A 15,909-nucleotide genomic window follows, 5' to 3' on the forward strand; every position below is an offset into this window, starting at 1 on the left:
CCACGTGGGCCCCACGCGTGCGGGCCCCACGCGCAGTGACTCAACTGTATGGCAGCCAACTGCAGCGGAGCCTCGTCGGGACGGCGGTAGGGGCGTGGGGCCACCTGACCTGACCGGCGATCAGATTCCCCGTGTTCAGTTCCCAAAAATTTTCAATTCAAACTTTGTGCCCCTCACTTTGACACGTGTATAGTATACTAAATGTAGTTAAATAACAAAACTAATTATTCAGTTTGGATGTACACGGCTAGATGAATTTTTTTAGCCTAATTAGTACGTGCATGATTAGCCATAACTGCTACAGTATCCCACATGTGCTAATGATGCGGTCAAAGGTCTCAAAAAATTCGTCTCGCGGTTTTCAATTGAGTTTTAAAATTAATTTTTTAATTAGTGTCCGAAAAATCTTCCCAATATCTAATCAAACTGTTGATTTGACAACCAAAAATTTTTGGTTTGCGAACTCAACGGCACCTTTCTCGCTCGACGACGGTGATCTGTCGAGAGCCTATTCGGTTGAAATGAATGGCTGGGCTTGATTACTGTTCCAGCTGATTTTGTGAGAGAGCAAATATTGTAGCGGCTGATTACTGTAGCGACTTATTATTATATATAATTAGCAGACAACGGGCAACATACCATTGTATTACTGTAACTACAGCAACTCCAGACCAGCCCATCAAGTGCAACCGAATAGGATGGGACATCTCCGGCCGGCCAAGAAGAAGAGATTGCGAGCTGACCATTTGTTTGAGCCAGCAAAGAGAAGAAGAAACGTTCATCCTGTTGCCGTATGATTTCAGCTGGAAATATAATTAACAGTGCCCTCAACAAAAAGAAAAGTACCAGTTTGTTTCACTCGACAAAAATTGCCTTGATTTCGTGAATTTCTTCCGACCTCGATATTTGAAGCCTGAACACCGCATAGCTTCTATATGCAGGGTAGGGTGCCGAGAAACAAAGCCTAAAATTGAACATGTGATTTCGCTAGCTTGCTTACATGTTTTTTCCTTCATAAAAAATCTTATCAGTCAGTCAGTTAATAGTGTTTTTCTCTTACACCAAATCAGTATCAGCTACCAGCTAGCAACCAACCAACAATACTTTTCTCTGACAACAAATCAGTATCAGCTATCAACCACAGCTAGCCAAACAAGGTTGTTCTATGACTACAGCCAGCAGACTGACTGAAGGGCTATCAGAGATTCCATCCTGGGTCTTGTTTAGTTCCCTTCAAAATTACAAAATTTTATAAAATTTCACGTCACATCGAATTTTTAAACGCATGCATAAAGTTTTAAATGTAACTAAATATAATAATTAATTACACAGTTTATTTATAATTTGCGAGACGAATTTTTTAAGCCTAGTTAACTTATGGCGAGATAATAATTATCAAATACAAACGAGATTTACTTTTATGCATCGACACAAGGCGTTGCTCTGAAAGTGAAATGTGTTGAAACGAGCTAGGCCACGGCATTAGCCACGACAGCGAGCCTGACCAACGTGACATAGGCCCTCAGATGGGCCGCCGCCGTCTCCACACTCCGCGCCGTCCTCCACACCTCATCGTCGCCGAGCGAGGTCGCGGCACCAGCTTCGTCTCCACCGCCGGCTGCTTGCGCAGGAACAGCCACCGGCGGCGCGGCGAGCTGCGGCAGCACGCGGTCGGCCCTGTCCGCCACGGCCTGCAGCTCGCGGCGCCACTCCGCGAGCCACCTGCGCCTGCCGCCAACCCCCGCCCTGCCGCCTATGCCCACGGCGTCGCGGATGTCGGCCACCATCCACTGCAGCCTGCCCGAGTCGGGCTCCAGCCCCGGTGGCGTCAGGGGATTACTGCAGGAGCCGGGCGGCGCCGGCGTCCTCAGCCTGCCCGTCGCTCGCCGGAGCTTTCGGGTCACGATCTGCAGGCCGATCGAGACCTTGCAGGCAATGTACTCCGCTTGCGAGATGCACTCCTCGTCGTCCGAGATGTAGGAGAGGTCGAGCTCGGATTCCGATCCGTCGAGGCTCGGGTAGTCCGGCTGACTGAGGATGCCGGACTCGGCCGGATCGCCGCGAGCTTCCGCGGGACCGGACGGCGGCGGCGCCCGCAGCGACCGCATGATCTCCAGCTCGAGCAGCTTGAGGAAGTCGCCGAGGCCCGCGCAGAGCTTCTCCAGCCTCGCCACCGTGCGGCTCAGCCGGTCCACGCCGTCCCCGTCGCCGAGCAAGCTCCTCGCCGAGCGCGCGACGCGCCTCGCGGCGTTCCAGAGCGTGCCGCGCCCCGTCTCGGCCGCCAGCGCGTCCGCCCGCCGCTGCCTGAAGAGCCGCAGCACCTCGTCACCGTCGAGCGCGGCGTCGCGGAGCCTCCAGAGCCAGCGGCGCAGCCACCAGCCGGCGATGTGCACGCGCTCGGCCTCGTCCACGGCGCTGTGCACCATGAGGAGCAGCGTGCCCAGGCGCTCCACCTGGTCGTCCGCGCCCGCGTGCGCGTCGTACCTGCCGACCGCCGCGGACATGGTCCGGGCCACGACGTCGCCCACCGCCGCCGAGAGCGCGTCGTCGCCGAGGTCGGCAACCTTGCGCTTGGGCCGAGACATTGCAAACGCGCTGCTTGGGGTCGCTTGAGCAATGCAACCTTGGTGATATAGGGATTGATCTGATCTGAACCAACGGCATTGTGATCCAAGTTCGTAGGATTCGATGTGCAGGTATGCGCGTTCTTTCTTGCTCACGCGTCTCGCGGAATATTTTCCCTTTTGGTTTCAACGACCATCTTGGGCACCTGCCTTCTCCCATTGGTCCGAGCGTCGTGCCAATTTGATGGTGCGGTGCACTCAAGGACGGACACAAAATTAAGGTAATCACTTTGTAACTTAACTAGTACAGTACGCGTGCATTGTTATAGGTAATATAATATGTCTATATAATATCACCAACAAAATAATATCACCAACTTTATACTCATTCAGTCCATGTATAGACCGTGTCGTGATCATGCGACATCCGATTATGATTTCAATTGATTTGTTCAGATTCTGATTCTGATTTCGATTGATGGACACAAAATTAAGGTACTCTCTTAAGGAAGTCATTCAGCCATCGACACGGTCTTCAAAAACAATTTTAACCACTATTTTTTACTATAAAAAAATTATAATATATAATCAATATATACTATTACGAAACTATATTTCAAGATAAATCTACTTATTACATCGCTTTCATATTTTTGAACTCAACCTAAAAATTTATTTCTAAAAATTTATTTATAGTCAAAATTTAAAATATTTTACTTACAATAAACTCAAAATGACTTACTTTACCAACACAGATGGAGTAACCGCTTTGTAATTTAGTTCGGATCGGACATCGCCTGGCAGACAGTGTGTCTGTCTGTGTGTGCACATCATTTCCTAATCATAAATAGAACTCGCACCCTCGCAACCACGGCGAACATGACCAACGTGACAAAGCATTTCAGATGAGTCAGTGGCCGCTGCCGCCGGCGAACAGCAAGCTCCTCACCGACCGTTCCACAGCTAGCCAATGCAAGGAAGAAGAGTATGAGTATGACCCTTGCACCTGCCTGTGAGGATGACTGTTTTGGATCTCTGATCCTTGTTAAGAAACAAGTTAGGAAAGCCTTATGATGTATCGACCCTAGCATGGCTTGCAGTACATTAGGATCCCTGTAACCAGAAACTGATTTAAAAATTAAGTGGACAACACAAGTTGATGACTTGAAAATGAACTCATCCTAACTCTAGCAAAAACCGCAACATATATATGTGCGAGCGTGATCAACTCGAGCTTTCAATATCGATCAGCCTTCCCTGAAGCCAGCCAGCCTCTCGACCTGACTAACTAACCTGCTGACGAGGCGTGTGCGACCCATGGCAATAAACATGACCAAATGAATCCATACTCGTAGCCTAAGAGAAAATGGTTGAATTAGGTAACTTAAAAATCTTACTTAACCCATGGTCTATATCTAAATTGCACAAAACATAAACTAGAATATGCTATCTAGATGTGCAACTACGGTTCACCTAGTGTTTCAACCCTACCTAGATAAGATTTTTGCAACCTATAGCTAATCCTAGCAAGATACTACTCTATCTAAGAAGATAAAGGCACACAAAGTTACAAGAATGAATAATACGAAAATGTAAAGAAAGAGGGTTGGAGAAATGCAAACTCGGCATGCTAATTTTTTCCTATGGTATCGGTGGGCTAAAGCTACCCCTAGTCGACATTAGAGCTCCACCAAAGATATGTCCCGATCACCAAGTCTCTTCCGGACAAGAACTTGATCTCACCGCTAAGACTCACACCAAGTAGCATGCCACAAAGACAATACTCACCACCTCTTGCACCGGTCACTATTCACTATAGAGCTTCTTACGAAGGAGGTGGCTCCTCAACCCCCAAACGCAGCCATCATCCCCACTCCACACCAAATCAGAGGATCGATAACTTGCCGACGAGCGACCAAGACTCCAAGATGCCGACACACCAAGATTATAGCGGTGGTTCACTCTAGAACCAAAGATAGGGCAGCAAACCATTTCTATCTCACTCTCTCTAGATCTAATCTAGCACTAACACTTTCAAAGCCTATGTTAAAGCCTTCACGCGCATTCGATACCTAAGCACTATGGTGGCTAGGATGTATTCTTCAATGTGTATGTGCTTACTCTAAATTCCAGCAAACTCAAATGGGCGAAAAATAGGGTATAAATAGCCCAACAACTTCAAAGAGCCGTTGCCCGAACGATCAGTAAAATTACAGTAGTACCGGATGAACCGATAAATATTTCTTTTTCTATTTATTTCTTCCTCTTTTCTCTTATTTACTTATTTAAACTTTCTTCTAATTCGCATAGATTCATGTTATCCTATTTTTATTTCTTATAATAGGATGTAAATAAACTCATAATATTATTATTTTAATATCCATAATGAATTGTTTGATCTCAAGATCTATGACATGTAGTATATTTGAGATTACTCTCAAATATTTTTTCCTTGTATATTGTATTTTCTCCAATTGTAAAAAAATAATTAATTTAGTATATTCTATTTAAATACAATACTTTTCAAAACGTCATCTAAGCATATTCACATGCGGTCTTGCTTTGAATGTCTCGTCGTAGAAACACAATGGTGCAATTAAAATTTAATTTGAATACATGGTTTAAGATTTTGTTATTATTTCTATTCTGCAACATATTTGCATGCTAATGACGTAATAAGATTTGTCTCTTTAGCATGTGCTCACCGACTTTCATGTATTCATGCCTCTGTTCCGTGTTGAATTTTGTTTGGGCTAAAATTTGATTGAGCCGTAGAGATGGAGAAGTTTTTTATCACCTTCTACGATGCATAGCTGCGCCCGTCGGCTGGACGATCTGATTTCAGCTAGGAATTAACAGTGCCCTCAAAAAAAAAAGGATGCAGTTTTTTTAATGAGACAAACAGCAGAGGTAGCAACAAACATTGCCTTCATTTTGTGGATTTCTTAAGAATTCGATTTTCCAAGTCTGGACACTGCATTACTGCTTCTATTTGCAGAGATAAAATTTGAGTCTGAACACTGACTGAAGAAGACTAATGAATTCAGGTTCAAAAAAAAAGAAGACTAACGAATTGTGCTCAACGAGCTAGGCCACGGCATTAGCCACGACAGCGAAGAGTCTGACCAGCGTGACAAAGGTCCTCAGATAGATTGGCCGCCGCCGTCCCCCACACCTCATCGGTCGCTGTGGCGCCTTCGTCTCCACCAGCAGTTGCTTGTGTACTTCTCAGCTTGGCCGTCGTCGCTCGCCGGAGGAGCTTCCGCCGGGTCACGATCCGCAGGCCGATGGTGGTTACCGTGCAGGCCATGTACTCCGCTTGCGAAATGCCTCGTCCTCGTCGTCCGAAATGCAGGACAGGTCGAGCTCGGACTCCGATCGTGGAGGCTCGTGTAGTCCGGCTGACTGAGGATGATGGACTCGGCCGGATCGCCGCGAGCTTCTGCGGCGGGACCGGATGGCGGAGGCGCCCGCAGCGACCGCGCGATCTCCAGCTCGAGCAGCTTGAGGAAGTCGCCGAGGCCCGCGCAGAGCTTCTCCAGCCTCGCCACCGCGCGGCTGAGCCGGTCCAATAATAAGCCGTCGCCGCCACCGTCCCCGCGGCGGCCGAGGGGCCACGGCAGCAAGCTCCTCGCCGAGCGCGCGACGCGCCTCGCGGCGTTCCAGAGCCTGCCGCGCGCCCTCTCGGCCGCCAGCTCGGCCAGCCGCCGCCGCCGGAAGAGCCTCTGCACCTCGTCGCCGTCGAGCGCGGCGTCGCGGAGCCTCCAGAGCCATCGGCGCAGCCACCAGCCGGCGATGTGGACGCGCTCCGCCTCGTCCACGGCGCTGTGCACCGCGAGGAGCAGCGTGCCCAGGCGCTCCAGCTGGTCGTTGGCGTCGTGCCTGTCGACCGCCGCGGACATGGTCCGGGAGACGACGTCGCCCACCGCCGCCGAGAGCGCGTGGTCGCCGAGCTCGGCCGCCTTGCGCTTGCGCCGAGACATGGCAGCTTGGTGTTGCTTGCTCTACCACCAATGCAACTAATTTAACCTAACTGAACCAACGCTCTGATCGAGATGGATGATGGTCAGCGGCATGCATCATTTTGTTTGTTTGTTTGTTTTCCACGATCGGCCATTCTTGTTTTCAGAGCGTCATATGTGCCAATTTGATGGTGCGGTGCACTCGAGGACGGACCCAACATTATTAAGGTATATATTCACTTTGTAATAATTTTATTTCGGACATCCCCAGGCAGCGTGTCTCTGTGTGTGTATGCAGTGCACATCATAATCATAATTGAGATAGAACTCGCTACAAGTGTAGTGTAGTGTTCTTGACCTGCTTTCAAGTTTCATATACCGTGCAGTAGTCTTATATAAAAAGGATTCAGCAGACAGCAGTACAGCTAGCATTACAAGCAGGACCGTCGAAGCCCACGAATTGAAGGGCCCCCAAATTATTCTATCAAGGCCCATAACATATAGTAGTTTAGAGCAACAACGGTCCATGTCTGCTGGGACTAGAGGGAAATGAAGCAGCAGTGGCCCATTGCTAATTTCTTCCATGCGAAGATACCGTTGCCATCTCCATCGCCGATGTCTTTGTTCGACTGACCGACGTGAATACTGATGCCGTGACCATATCGCTTGTCGCTCGACGGTCGCCCGTCCGTGCTGAGGTCGAGGTGTCATCGCCGTGCCGCCGGCCGCACTATCGCTGGCTTGCCGCGCCGCGCCGTTGCTGCTTCGTCGCCGGCTCGCCACGCGCATGCCATCGCCGTGGGCCTCCATTTGTGTTTCGCACACGGGCCTCCAAATCCGGCAGACGGCCCTGATTACAAGTTCAACTGGTCGCAATAGGCATTGCATGCTAGGTGACACGCAACGAAGACACACCTGACCAACATGATGACAAAGCATTTCAGAACAATTGTAAAACAAGTGCTTAGCTGCATCTAAAACACTTAAAAGCACTCTGTTTTGCTGGTGAAGAATTGCAAGCTTGTGTTGTTTGGGGTGTTCCCCCAGCCAATGTTTTTTCAGCGGTTGCTAGATCTCGTTGTAAACAGCGAGTGGTTTTTGCGGTCATCAAAACCTTTTGTGGCGATGACGTTTGCAGGCGTCCTTTTCCCTTACTGTCTTTTCAGTGTGTTTTTCAAGCTCCGATGGACGACGAACAATCGGTTGACGATGACGATCAGAGAGCTCTTCAGTGTAATTTTATTTTCTTTGCATTGTCTTGTGTCAAGTTGTACTTCTGTTGTACTACCAATTGTTTTCCTTGATATGAATAAGACATGAGGCACCTTCCAGGTGTCTTCCTAAAAAAATACTTGAAAACATTCCTTACAAGAAGATAAGTCAAGAGTAAAGTACACAATCGGTCTCTAAACTTATTCTGATGTGCCATATAGATCCTTAAACTCTCAAAATCCCTAAACTTGTTCCAAAGTGTCACATAGATCCCTAATATCTCAAAATGCATATTTAGGCACATAAACTTGTCCCGCGATGTCATGCAGATCTCTAAACTCTCAAAATGCTATTTTTAATTTAATATAAATGTTGTTTTGCTACTTTAAGTCAAGAAAAAAAATCCTTTTGCTTTAAATTTAATAAAATTGTTATTTTGATTTTTATTAAGAATGAGAATGAAGTATCTTAATAAATTTATACAAAGTGCATGCAAAATATAAATAGTTAGTATGAAATATCCAGGATTAGCATTGATATATCCATGTTAAACAAGAAAACTATAATTTCCATCGTTGATATCAAATGATCTTGATTAATTCATGATGTAGGATTAATAGGCAGCTAATTCAGAATTAAAATGGTCTTAGTGCTAAAATTTCTAAATGAATTAGGTGGAAAAATAGTTTAATAAATAGTCCATTTTCAATACAATTAATTAGTGGAAATTTTCAGGGACATGAAAAATTCATCAAAATGACACATTGAGACAAGTTTGGAGACCTGAAGATGCATTTTGAGAGTTTAAAGATCGGAATGACACCTCTGGACAAGTTTAAGGATCACCCATATTTTTTACTCTGAAAAAGAAACTGATCCACTACCAAAAACCACAACAACTATGCGAACGTGATCAAATTCTGAGCTCAGGAAGACATTATCTCACAAAGGTAAAACATGAACCGTGACCGGCGGATTGCGGTCGGAAGCTTACAGTATCAGCCTTTCGTGAAGCCTCTCCAGAGTCCAGTCCCCAGTTATTTTGCCTGACCTGACTAATCTCAATCTGACGAGGCTCGATCCATGGCAGCAGTAAACCTGACCAACATGAGGAAGTTGTCGAGATGAGCAGCCGCCATCTCCACGCTTTGCGCTGTCCTCGTAAGGCAGCAGTAAACCTGACCAACATGAGGAAGTTGTCGAGATGAGCAGCCGCCATCTCCACGCTTTGCGCTGTCCTCGTAAGCTCGTCGCCTGAGGTCGCCGCCAGCCCGCCACAATCACTACAACATGACTGAAGATACGAGGCATTTTAAAATGCCTTCAAAAGTGGCAAAATGCCTTCACAGACTATTTAAGGCATTTTTGAAAATGCTGCCGAAAACACGGACGCAAAAGGTCTTTGGTGGCACTTTTCAGAACGCCTTTAAAAATCAATGATAAAGGCATTTTCAAAATGCCTAAGCTACGTTCAGAGGCATTCTGCAAGATGCCTTTGAAACTTCGTAGGGCATTTTTCAGAACGCCCTCAAATGCTGATGGAGGCATTTCTATAAATGCCTTCAAAATAAAACCACCAAATTAAAGATGAACCAAATCAAGCAATTGTATTTGAAAGTGAACCAACAGGATCAGGAATTGTCTGTTATTTTCAATCACTTAACATTTCATATGTTCTTGGTTTTCTATCCATATCTGTAACTAATCACAATCAATGAAGCTAGAAAAATGAATAAATATCCATCTCCAAATATTTTTCCTTATATCCTGACTCTTGAATGAGTGAAATTTCTTGCTCACTTGATTACACAAAAAAATTCGAATCAAGCTGCACATCAAACTTTAACTCTGTACTCAATGGATGTTCCTTGCCTTCCTGTCGTCCTCACTTCATTCATGCTTCCTGCTTGGAACAAGATATTTGGATGAGTAAAATAATGGACAAATACACCATATTTTTGGAGTACTAAACAACAGGAGTAATTTGCATCAATGATTATAATAGAAGACCAACCAAAGATCAGAGTGAGAAACTTACTTTTAAATGTACTAACATCAAGATGTTGCTTTTTCTTTAGACACCTTCCTTGCTAGCTTGTTTTCAGACATGATTTGTGAAGCGCCCTGACCATTTTTAAACTTGGAAGCCTCAGATTTTGATGTTGACCTTTTTTGCTGTACAGTCCCACTTAAGCGCACAGAACATACATTTTTCTTTGGCCATGCTATACAACGGGCAGTTGCATTTCCCAGGTTTTGTATCTTCCCATGTGCACGAGGCAATATGGTTGTTTGGTTAAAAGCAACACTGACAAGGACCTCAACACAATCTGCCAATGGATAACCATCACTTGCATTAGTTTTGCTATCAGTTTTCTGAATGGTCCCCAATGCCACCATCCTTTTACTATTTGGTGACTCCAAACCAACCTCCATGCCACACTTTATATCTTTCACCTCATCCTACAAAGAAATTTTACTCCTAAGTCTTTCATCTATCTACTATTAGTTTAGTAAAAAATTAATCTGCAAAAAAAGTATAGCTCGCTCACCTTATTGAGTGGTGTCTTAACTTTTCTTGGTTTCTTTACTTTCTCTGGAAGGCTTTGTTGAGTTGGTTTGTCCTTTCCTTTTTGCTGGTGAGTAGGTTGTGGTATCATGCTCTTTGTTTTTTTCCAGACATGGTAACACAATATTCCTTGTTTCCTAAGAGCAGAAGAGAAAAAAGATTAGCAATTGTGACTAATTAGTAAATAGACTCAAATAGAATTTTGGTTTACCTCAAGTTGTATTTCAGGTTTCTTTTTTGGACGTGAAACTGAATCTGCTTGGTCATCACCATTCATAGATTGCAAATGATCTGGAGATACTGGATTAACTATTGGACTACTTTCAATAGAAGGGCACCTTTCTGAAGCTGAAACTTCACTTTTCAGTTCATCATATTGCTGTTGCAACTTAGCTTGGTTTGACATTAGCGTCTGCACCGCACTCCAAAGCTTTTTTGTTTTCTTCTATCACTTCCTGCACCTCAACCAAAGCTTCAAATATGCGTCCAGAGGTTGCACCACCTGCTAACAGCCCAAGACCATGCCTTCTTCCACTTCTCTCCTTTGGGAACAATGTCGAGAAAAAATCATTATCATGGGTTTCCTCAGCAATCAAAGAAGGATCCTCATCAAATCTTCGTCTAATTTCATCCTAAAAAATTAGAATGGGACAAATTTATCAATCTTTGTGCATTGCTAAGCAAATACAAAGCAACTTGAGCATGACAGAACCAATGTACAGAAACCAACAAGTGAAAGAAAATGGCATACAATTTTGTCACTGCTGTAATCATCAATTGGCTTTCCATCTTTTCTGGTATGTGTTGCAGCATAGAGCTCAGCATGCCCAATTTGTCTACCTTCCTTCAGCTCCTATAAGGGCATTCAGTGGTAAGTGGAAACACACTTGGCAACATAGTAGATGGAAAGAATGACAATGCTGTCAGGAAATACCAGTTGATCTAAAACAACCGCATTACTTCTTGATCCAGTTGTGTGTCTTGAATTGAGCTGTAGTGCCCTAGTAGCTTTGTTCTTCTCAGATTTAAGCTGAGAACATGAAGTTGAGACAAAACTAGAATAGCAAGAAGCCTATGTAGCATTGGTAGATCAAACAAGTAGTAATCAGTTCTAGAAATAATTAATAAAGTATCACCTGTCCCTCATCTGATTTCCAGTGATTCACCAACCACACCCATTGGGGTGCCGGAATCCTACCGGCACAACCATTACTGATATTTTGCCTCCTGGATAAATTAGGATTGAAGTACTTTCTCTTCAAAACAACCTTAAAGTCTTTCCATTTTTTTCTTGCAGACTTCAAAACCCAAGGTTTGTAAGACTCATCAATCTAAAAAAATCCCTACATGCAGTCATATTTTTAGTCAATATCAATTTCAATGAAAATGAACTTTCAAAATCATCAAGTAAAATATTTAACTATGTACCTGAATAGTTTTCCATAACTTCTCTTTAAGAGATTTATCTACCTTGCTCCAATTTTTGCTTGCTAAAGGTATTTCCTTTCCTCTAGCAAGGTATCCAATAAAACTTGTTAATTTGCAGGTCTTCAGTCCACATGGCTGGCCATATCTATTAATTCAACTGAATCCTGTTTTGAGGATCATGCTCTTTCCACATTCTTTTCATCTTAGTTGGACCTCTCACATTCCTTATAGGCTAGTAAGAATCACCATTCATGGTCATATGTTCTAGATCATGTTCATTTTCAAGCACCAAGTTATCTTCAAAGTTCTCTTCCACACCTTCAAATCCAGACTCATCTTCACTCATATCCTCATCATCAGTGTCTTCATATTCATCATCACTGCTGCTTATTTCACCTTCAGGTAGGCTTTTGAACTGTTCAGATTCAGACAATCCCAAATTGACCTAGCATAAAAAACAATCGTCAGCTAGGGAGCCAAAAGATGGACATTTCACTAGATATCATTAAGCATAAGTGATTTATTATTACCTTTCGCATCTTAGATGGTGGGATGTTGGCTTCTTCAAGTGCATCTCTATATTCCATAAGCCTTCTCTTGTTACTCATTGCAGAGTCCTGATAAGAATATTTACCTCTACTGCCTGTTACTCCTCTTTTGTTCATCTTTACTGAAATATTATAATAAACTATGAATTAGAAAATGCATAATCATTCCTGAATCATCAGGGACATCATTACCCAGAGATATCAACCATTCAACCTAAAAAAATATAATTTTATCAATATGATCTAGTATCCTAGCCCGTAGTGGGAAATATAGATCATATGCACTTACATGGTCTGAAAACCAAGTGTGGAAAGTGTTGTGATGGGCACGTTCAATATTTCGTTTATTTTGGTGCTTATTTGCAGCTAGGACATTGAGATGTTTTCTACATGGAAACAAAGGGAGAGTTAGGCTCATATACTAATATTGAGAACATGGATGGCATATAAAAAGAGATTACTGACATACTCGACATATGGAGTAATTTGAGGATAATTCATCAACACATATCGCTGAGCTTGGATCCATGATGTGTAGGACAGTTCACAAGCAGAAGCCCCCGACAAAGGAAGGCCAACTTTTCTTAAGTAAGGTAGCTGGCTTGATAAGGCACAAGAATCATTGCTAGGACTTTGCAAATACCGTGAGCAAAATGTCATACTCTCATTAAATTGGTAGCCTTCAGCTATTGCTCCCTTAGGACGGCTACGAGTCCTAACCATGGATTGCAACTTACATAGATATCTTTCTATTGGGTACATGTTTCGAAAATGCACCGGTCCTGCAAGCCTTACTTCTGTTGCAAGATGAATAGTCAAATGGACCATGATATCAAAGAAGGAAGGAGGAAAAACCTTTTCTAACTGGGACATGATTTCAGGGATCTCAGCTTCTAGCTTTTCAATCTCACTAACACAAATAACTTTTGAGTATAATTTCTTAAAGTAATGGCTAAGATAGACCAAAGGCATGGAAACTCTTTCTGGTAAAATTCTGCTGACGACTAAGGGCAACACATCACACATTATAATATGACAATCATGAGTCTTCAACCCAACCAGTTTCTTCTCCTCCACAAGCACCTTATTTTGCAAGTTGGATGCATATCCAGCAGGGAACTTCACATCTTTCAGAACTTGACAGAACATCCTTTTCTCTTGTGGACTCAATGAGTATAGTGCAGCAGGTAGGTATGATTTACTCCCTTCTGTTTGTGGATGAAGATCTGGCCGTATGCCCATTTCCTGAAGGTCAAGGCGGGAATTCAAATTATCCTTTGATTTTTTATCAACTGCAAGCAAGGTATTGGCTACATTACCATAGACATTTTTCTCTGTATGCATGGCATCTAGATTGTGGCGCACAAGAAGCATCTCCAATATGGTAATTGAAACAAGCAACACCTCTTTTTGAATACTTTTGACACCTTGGCATCATGCACATCACTAGCCTCACTGTTCCTCTTCCTCTTTCTCTTATCCTTGTCATCAATAGTCTTCTATAGTTTCCCATAGATAGTCACCATGTCTTTTGTCATTTGGGATATGTCCTTCCCTGAAAGTTGAATTGGAGGCTCTCGAAAGTCTTGAGTGCCATCAAATAATCTAGCTTGAAATCTGAACTTATGATCAACATCTAAGAATCTACGATGGCCCATATAACAGGTTTTGTGCCCATGTTGCAACCGAAGTGAAGTTGTGTCGGTGAGACAATGGGCGCATGCTGCTATACTTTCCCCAGATAAAATCCCTCGCCCAAATCAATCTGCTGGATGCCGTAGCAGGCCATCTTTTGTGTGGCCTTCCCTATGCCACCTCATGTCACATGCTGTCTTCGAAGACATGAACAACCTTTGGAGCCTCTTCTTCAATGGAAAATGGCGAACAACCTTTGCAGGTACTCTATGGACACGTCTTCCATCGACTCCACCTTTCACACTCTTCCACCTGCTTGATTTACACACTGGACAGAACTTGGCATTGGCATATTCTTTCCTAAACAATATGCAGTCATTAATGCAAGCATCAATGCACTTATAACCAATTCCAATAGACTTCACGAATTTTTTGGCCTCATGGAAATTCTTTGGCAACAACTCACCCTCTGGAAGTGCCTCCTTAATTAAAGATAGAAGGTCATCAAAGCATCCATTACTGATCCCCCATAGATTCTTCAGGTGTAGGAGCCTGACAAGAAATTTCAGCTTTGAGAATCTCTTGCAGCATGGATACAATTGTTGACTCCCATCACTGACTAACTTGTAGTATGCTTCTGCATCAACATCTAGTTCATCCTCACATTCCTCATCTACCCCTAAAGCACCAGCATCATACATGCCAAACCCCTCCATTAGCATCTGGTCCATCGCATCACCCTCAGCATGCCCTTCTTCAGATTGTGAGCTCGAGGAAACATTTGGCACAGATGATCACATGCCTTCTCCATGAAGAATCCATGATGTATATCCATCCATGAAACCCACAGATATTAAATGATCTCGAACATTTCTCGCCTCTAACCAGTAATTATTTCCGCAATTCCCGCAGGGACAAAGTATCTTATTCTGTTGCACTGATGTGTAAAGGGCAAGTTCTATAAAGTTTTGAAGATCTTCATCATACTCTACTGACCACCTAAGATGCAACGATGAAAAAATCAGCTAACTACAGAACCAACCGTACTTCACTAATTCGAAACAGGAAGCACTATCTAACTAGTTACCTAGGTGCTTTCATCCAACTCTTGTCCATGATGGCTGCACGATGTGTAGGTCTCACTATAGCAATTAATTTAACACAACAGATTTAGAAGGATCAAGTTCAATACAACAAATTGGCTTAAATATAGAATCAAGGGATCATCTCAACTGAGGATTCACAGCGTACGAGTGGTCATGAAAATTTACCTCGAGGGGATGTATGGGCTTAGGGAGGAGCGATTGAGGGGGCCTCGGCGACGGAATTAGCGCTCAGTCGGCAGCAGAGAATGGGCCTGGTGAGGGAGCGCTTGTGGATCTCGGCACCGACGGCAGCAGAGAATGATGCAGCGTAGGGCCTCGGCGACCAAGGCGAAATCAACGATTCTGAGGTGGACGACGGCAAAGCTCTTGATGGCGGGGGCAAGGGGAGGTGCTCGCGGGAGGAATCGACGAACGGCGGCCGGAGTTGGTCGGAATCGACAATGGGGCGGCGATCTGCTCTGCTCCTGCTCAGCTCGACCCGAGGTAGAGGAGGAAGATATGCGCCGGCAGCGATCGACGGCGAATGTGCGGTGGTGGGGTGCAGGAGGAGCTCCGCGTCGGCGAGCTCGCAAGCCCTTGCGGCGGCGCTCAGGCCAACATGGTGTTTCCGTATCTGAATTGGGGATCGATTCAATTAGAGAAGAAGGCAACGTGGTGGGGGTGTCTATAGACATCATGTTATTGGTAGGGGCTTTTATGCATGTATGACAAGGATACAAAGGCACTTTTGAAAAAAAAAATGCCTCTATTCTTAGCAGGCGTTTTGTAAAACGCCCCAAGTAGTGTATATATTCAGGCGTATTTCAATTTTGCCTCCAAATGCAACGTTTTTAGTGGCATTTTCAGAGAAATACCTTTATGTAATTAGTAACTAAGGTATTTTAA

The 15,909-nt window shown here is 44.2% G+C and overlaps 1 protein-coding gene across 5 annotated transcripts; it reads right to left on the bottom strand.

Annotated features, from left to right (window-relative positions):
- Positions 1–9,326: 9,326 nt before the first annotated feature.
- On the bottom strand, positions 9,327–15,313 carry LOC120659224. Of its 5 annotated transcripts, none has more exons than XM_039937283.1 (14): positions 15,190–15,313; positions 15,006–15,060; positions 13,603–14,917; positions 12,753–13,528; positions 12,573–12,669; positions 12,266–12,405; positions 11,736–12,180; positions 11,444–11,650; positions 11,242–11,337; positions 11,059–11,160; positions 10,519–10,939; positions 10,291–10,444; positions 9,777–10,201; positions 9,327–9,641 (listed from the first exon to the last, which is right to left on the bottom strand). In XM_039937283.1, the coding sequence occupies exons 3-6, from the start codon at positions 13,630–13,632 to the stop codon at positions 12,403–12,405; spliced, it is 906 nt and encodes a 301-aa protein (XP_039793217.1). In that variant the 5' UTR covers positions 13,633–14,917; positions 15,006–15,060; positions 15,190–15,313; the 3' UTR covers positions 9,327–9,641; positions 9,777–10,201; positions 10,291–10,444; positions 10,519–10,939; positions 11,059–11,160; positions 11,242–11,337; positions 11,444–11,650; positions 11,736–12,180; positions 12,266–12,402. The 5 variants fall into 5 exon arrangements, 4 of the variants coding, with proteins under 4 accessions (XP_039793217.1, XP_039793216.1, XP_039793215.1 ...); XM_039937281.1 differs by having other exon boundaries at positions 9,357–9,641; positions 12,753–14,278; positions 14,385–14,917; XM_039937282.1 differs by having other exon boundaries at positions 9,777–10,068; positions 12,753–14,917.
- Between the last annotated feature and the right edge of the window lie 596 nt (positions 15,314–15,909).

The sequence above is a fragment of the Panicum virgatum genome, chromosome 2N (genome assembly GCF_016808335.1).
Source record: "Panicum virgatum strain AP13 chromosome 2N, P.virgatum_v5, whole genome shotgun sequence".
Taxonomy (NCBI): Eukaryota; Viridiplantae; Streptophyta; class Magnoliopsida; order Poales; family Poaceae; genus Panicum; species Panicum virgatum.

Bases quoted from the DNA above. Each gene is read 5' to 3' on its own strand.
- LOC120659224 (XM_039937282.1), bottom strand. From the start codon at position 13,657: ATGCTTCTTGTGCGCCACAATCTAGATGCCATGCATACAGAGAAAAAT. The intron at 12,670-12,752 runs GTATGTCAGTAA...GTTTCCATGTAG, and splicing joins CAAATTACTCCATATGTCGA to AAAACATCTCAATGTCCTAG.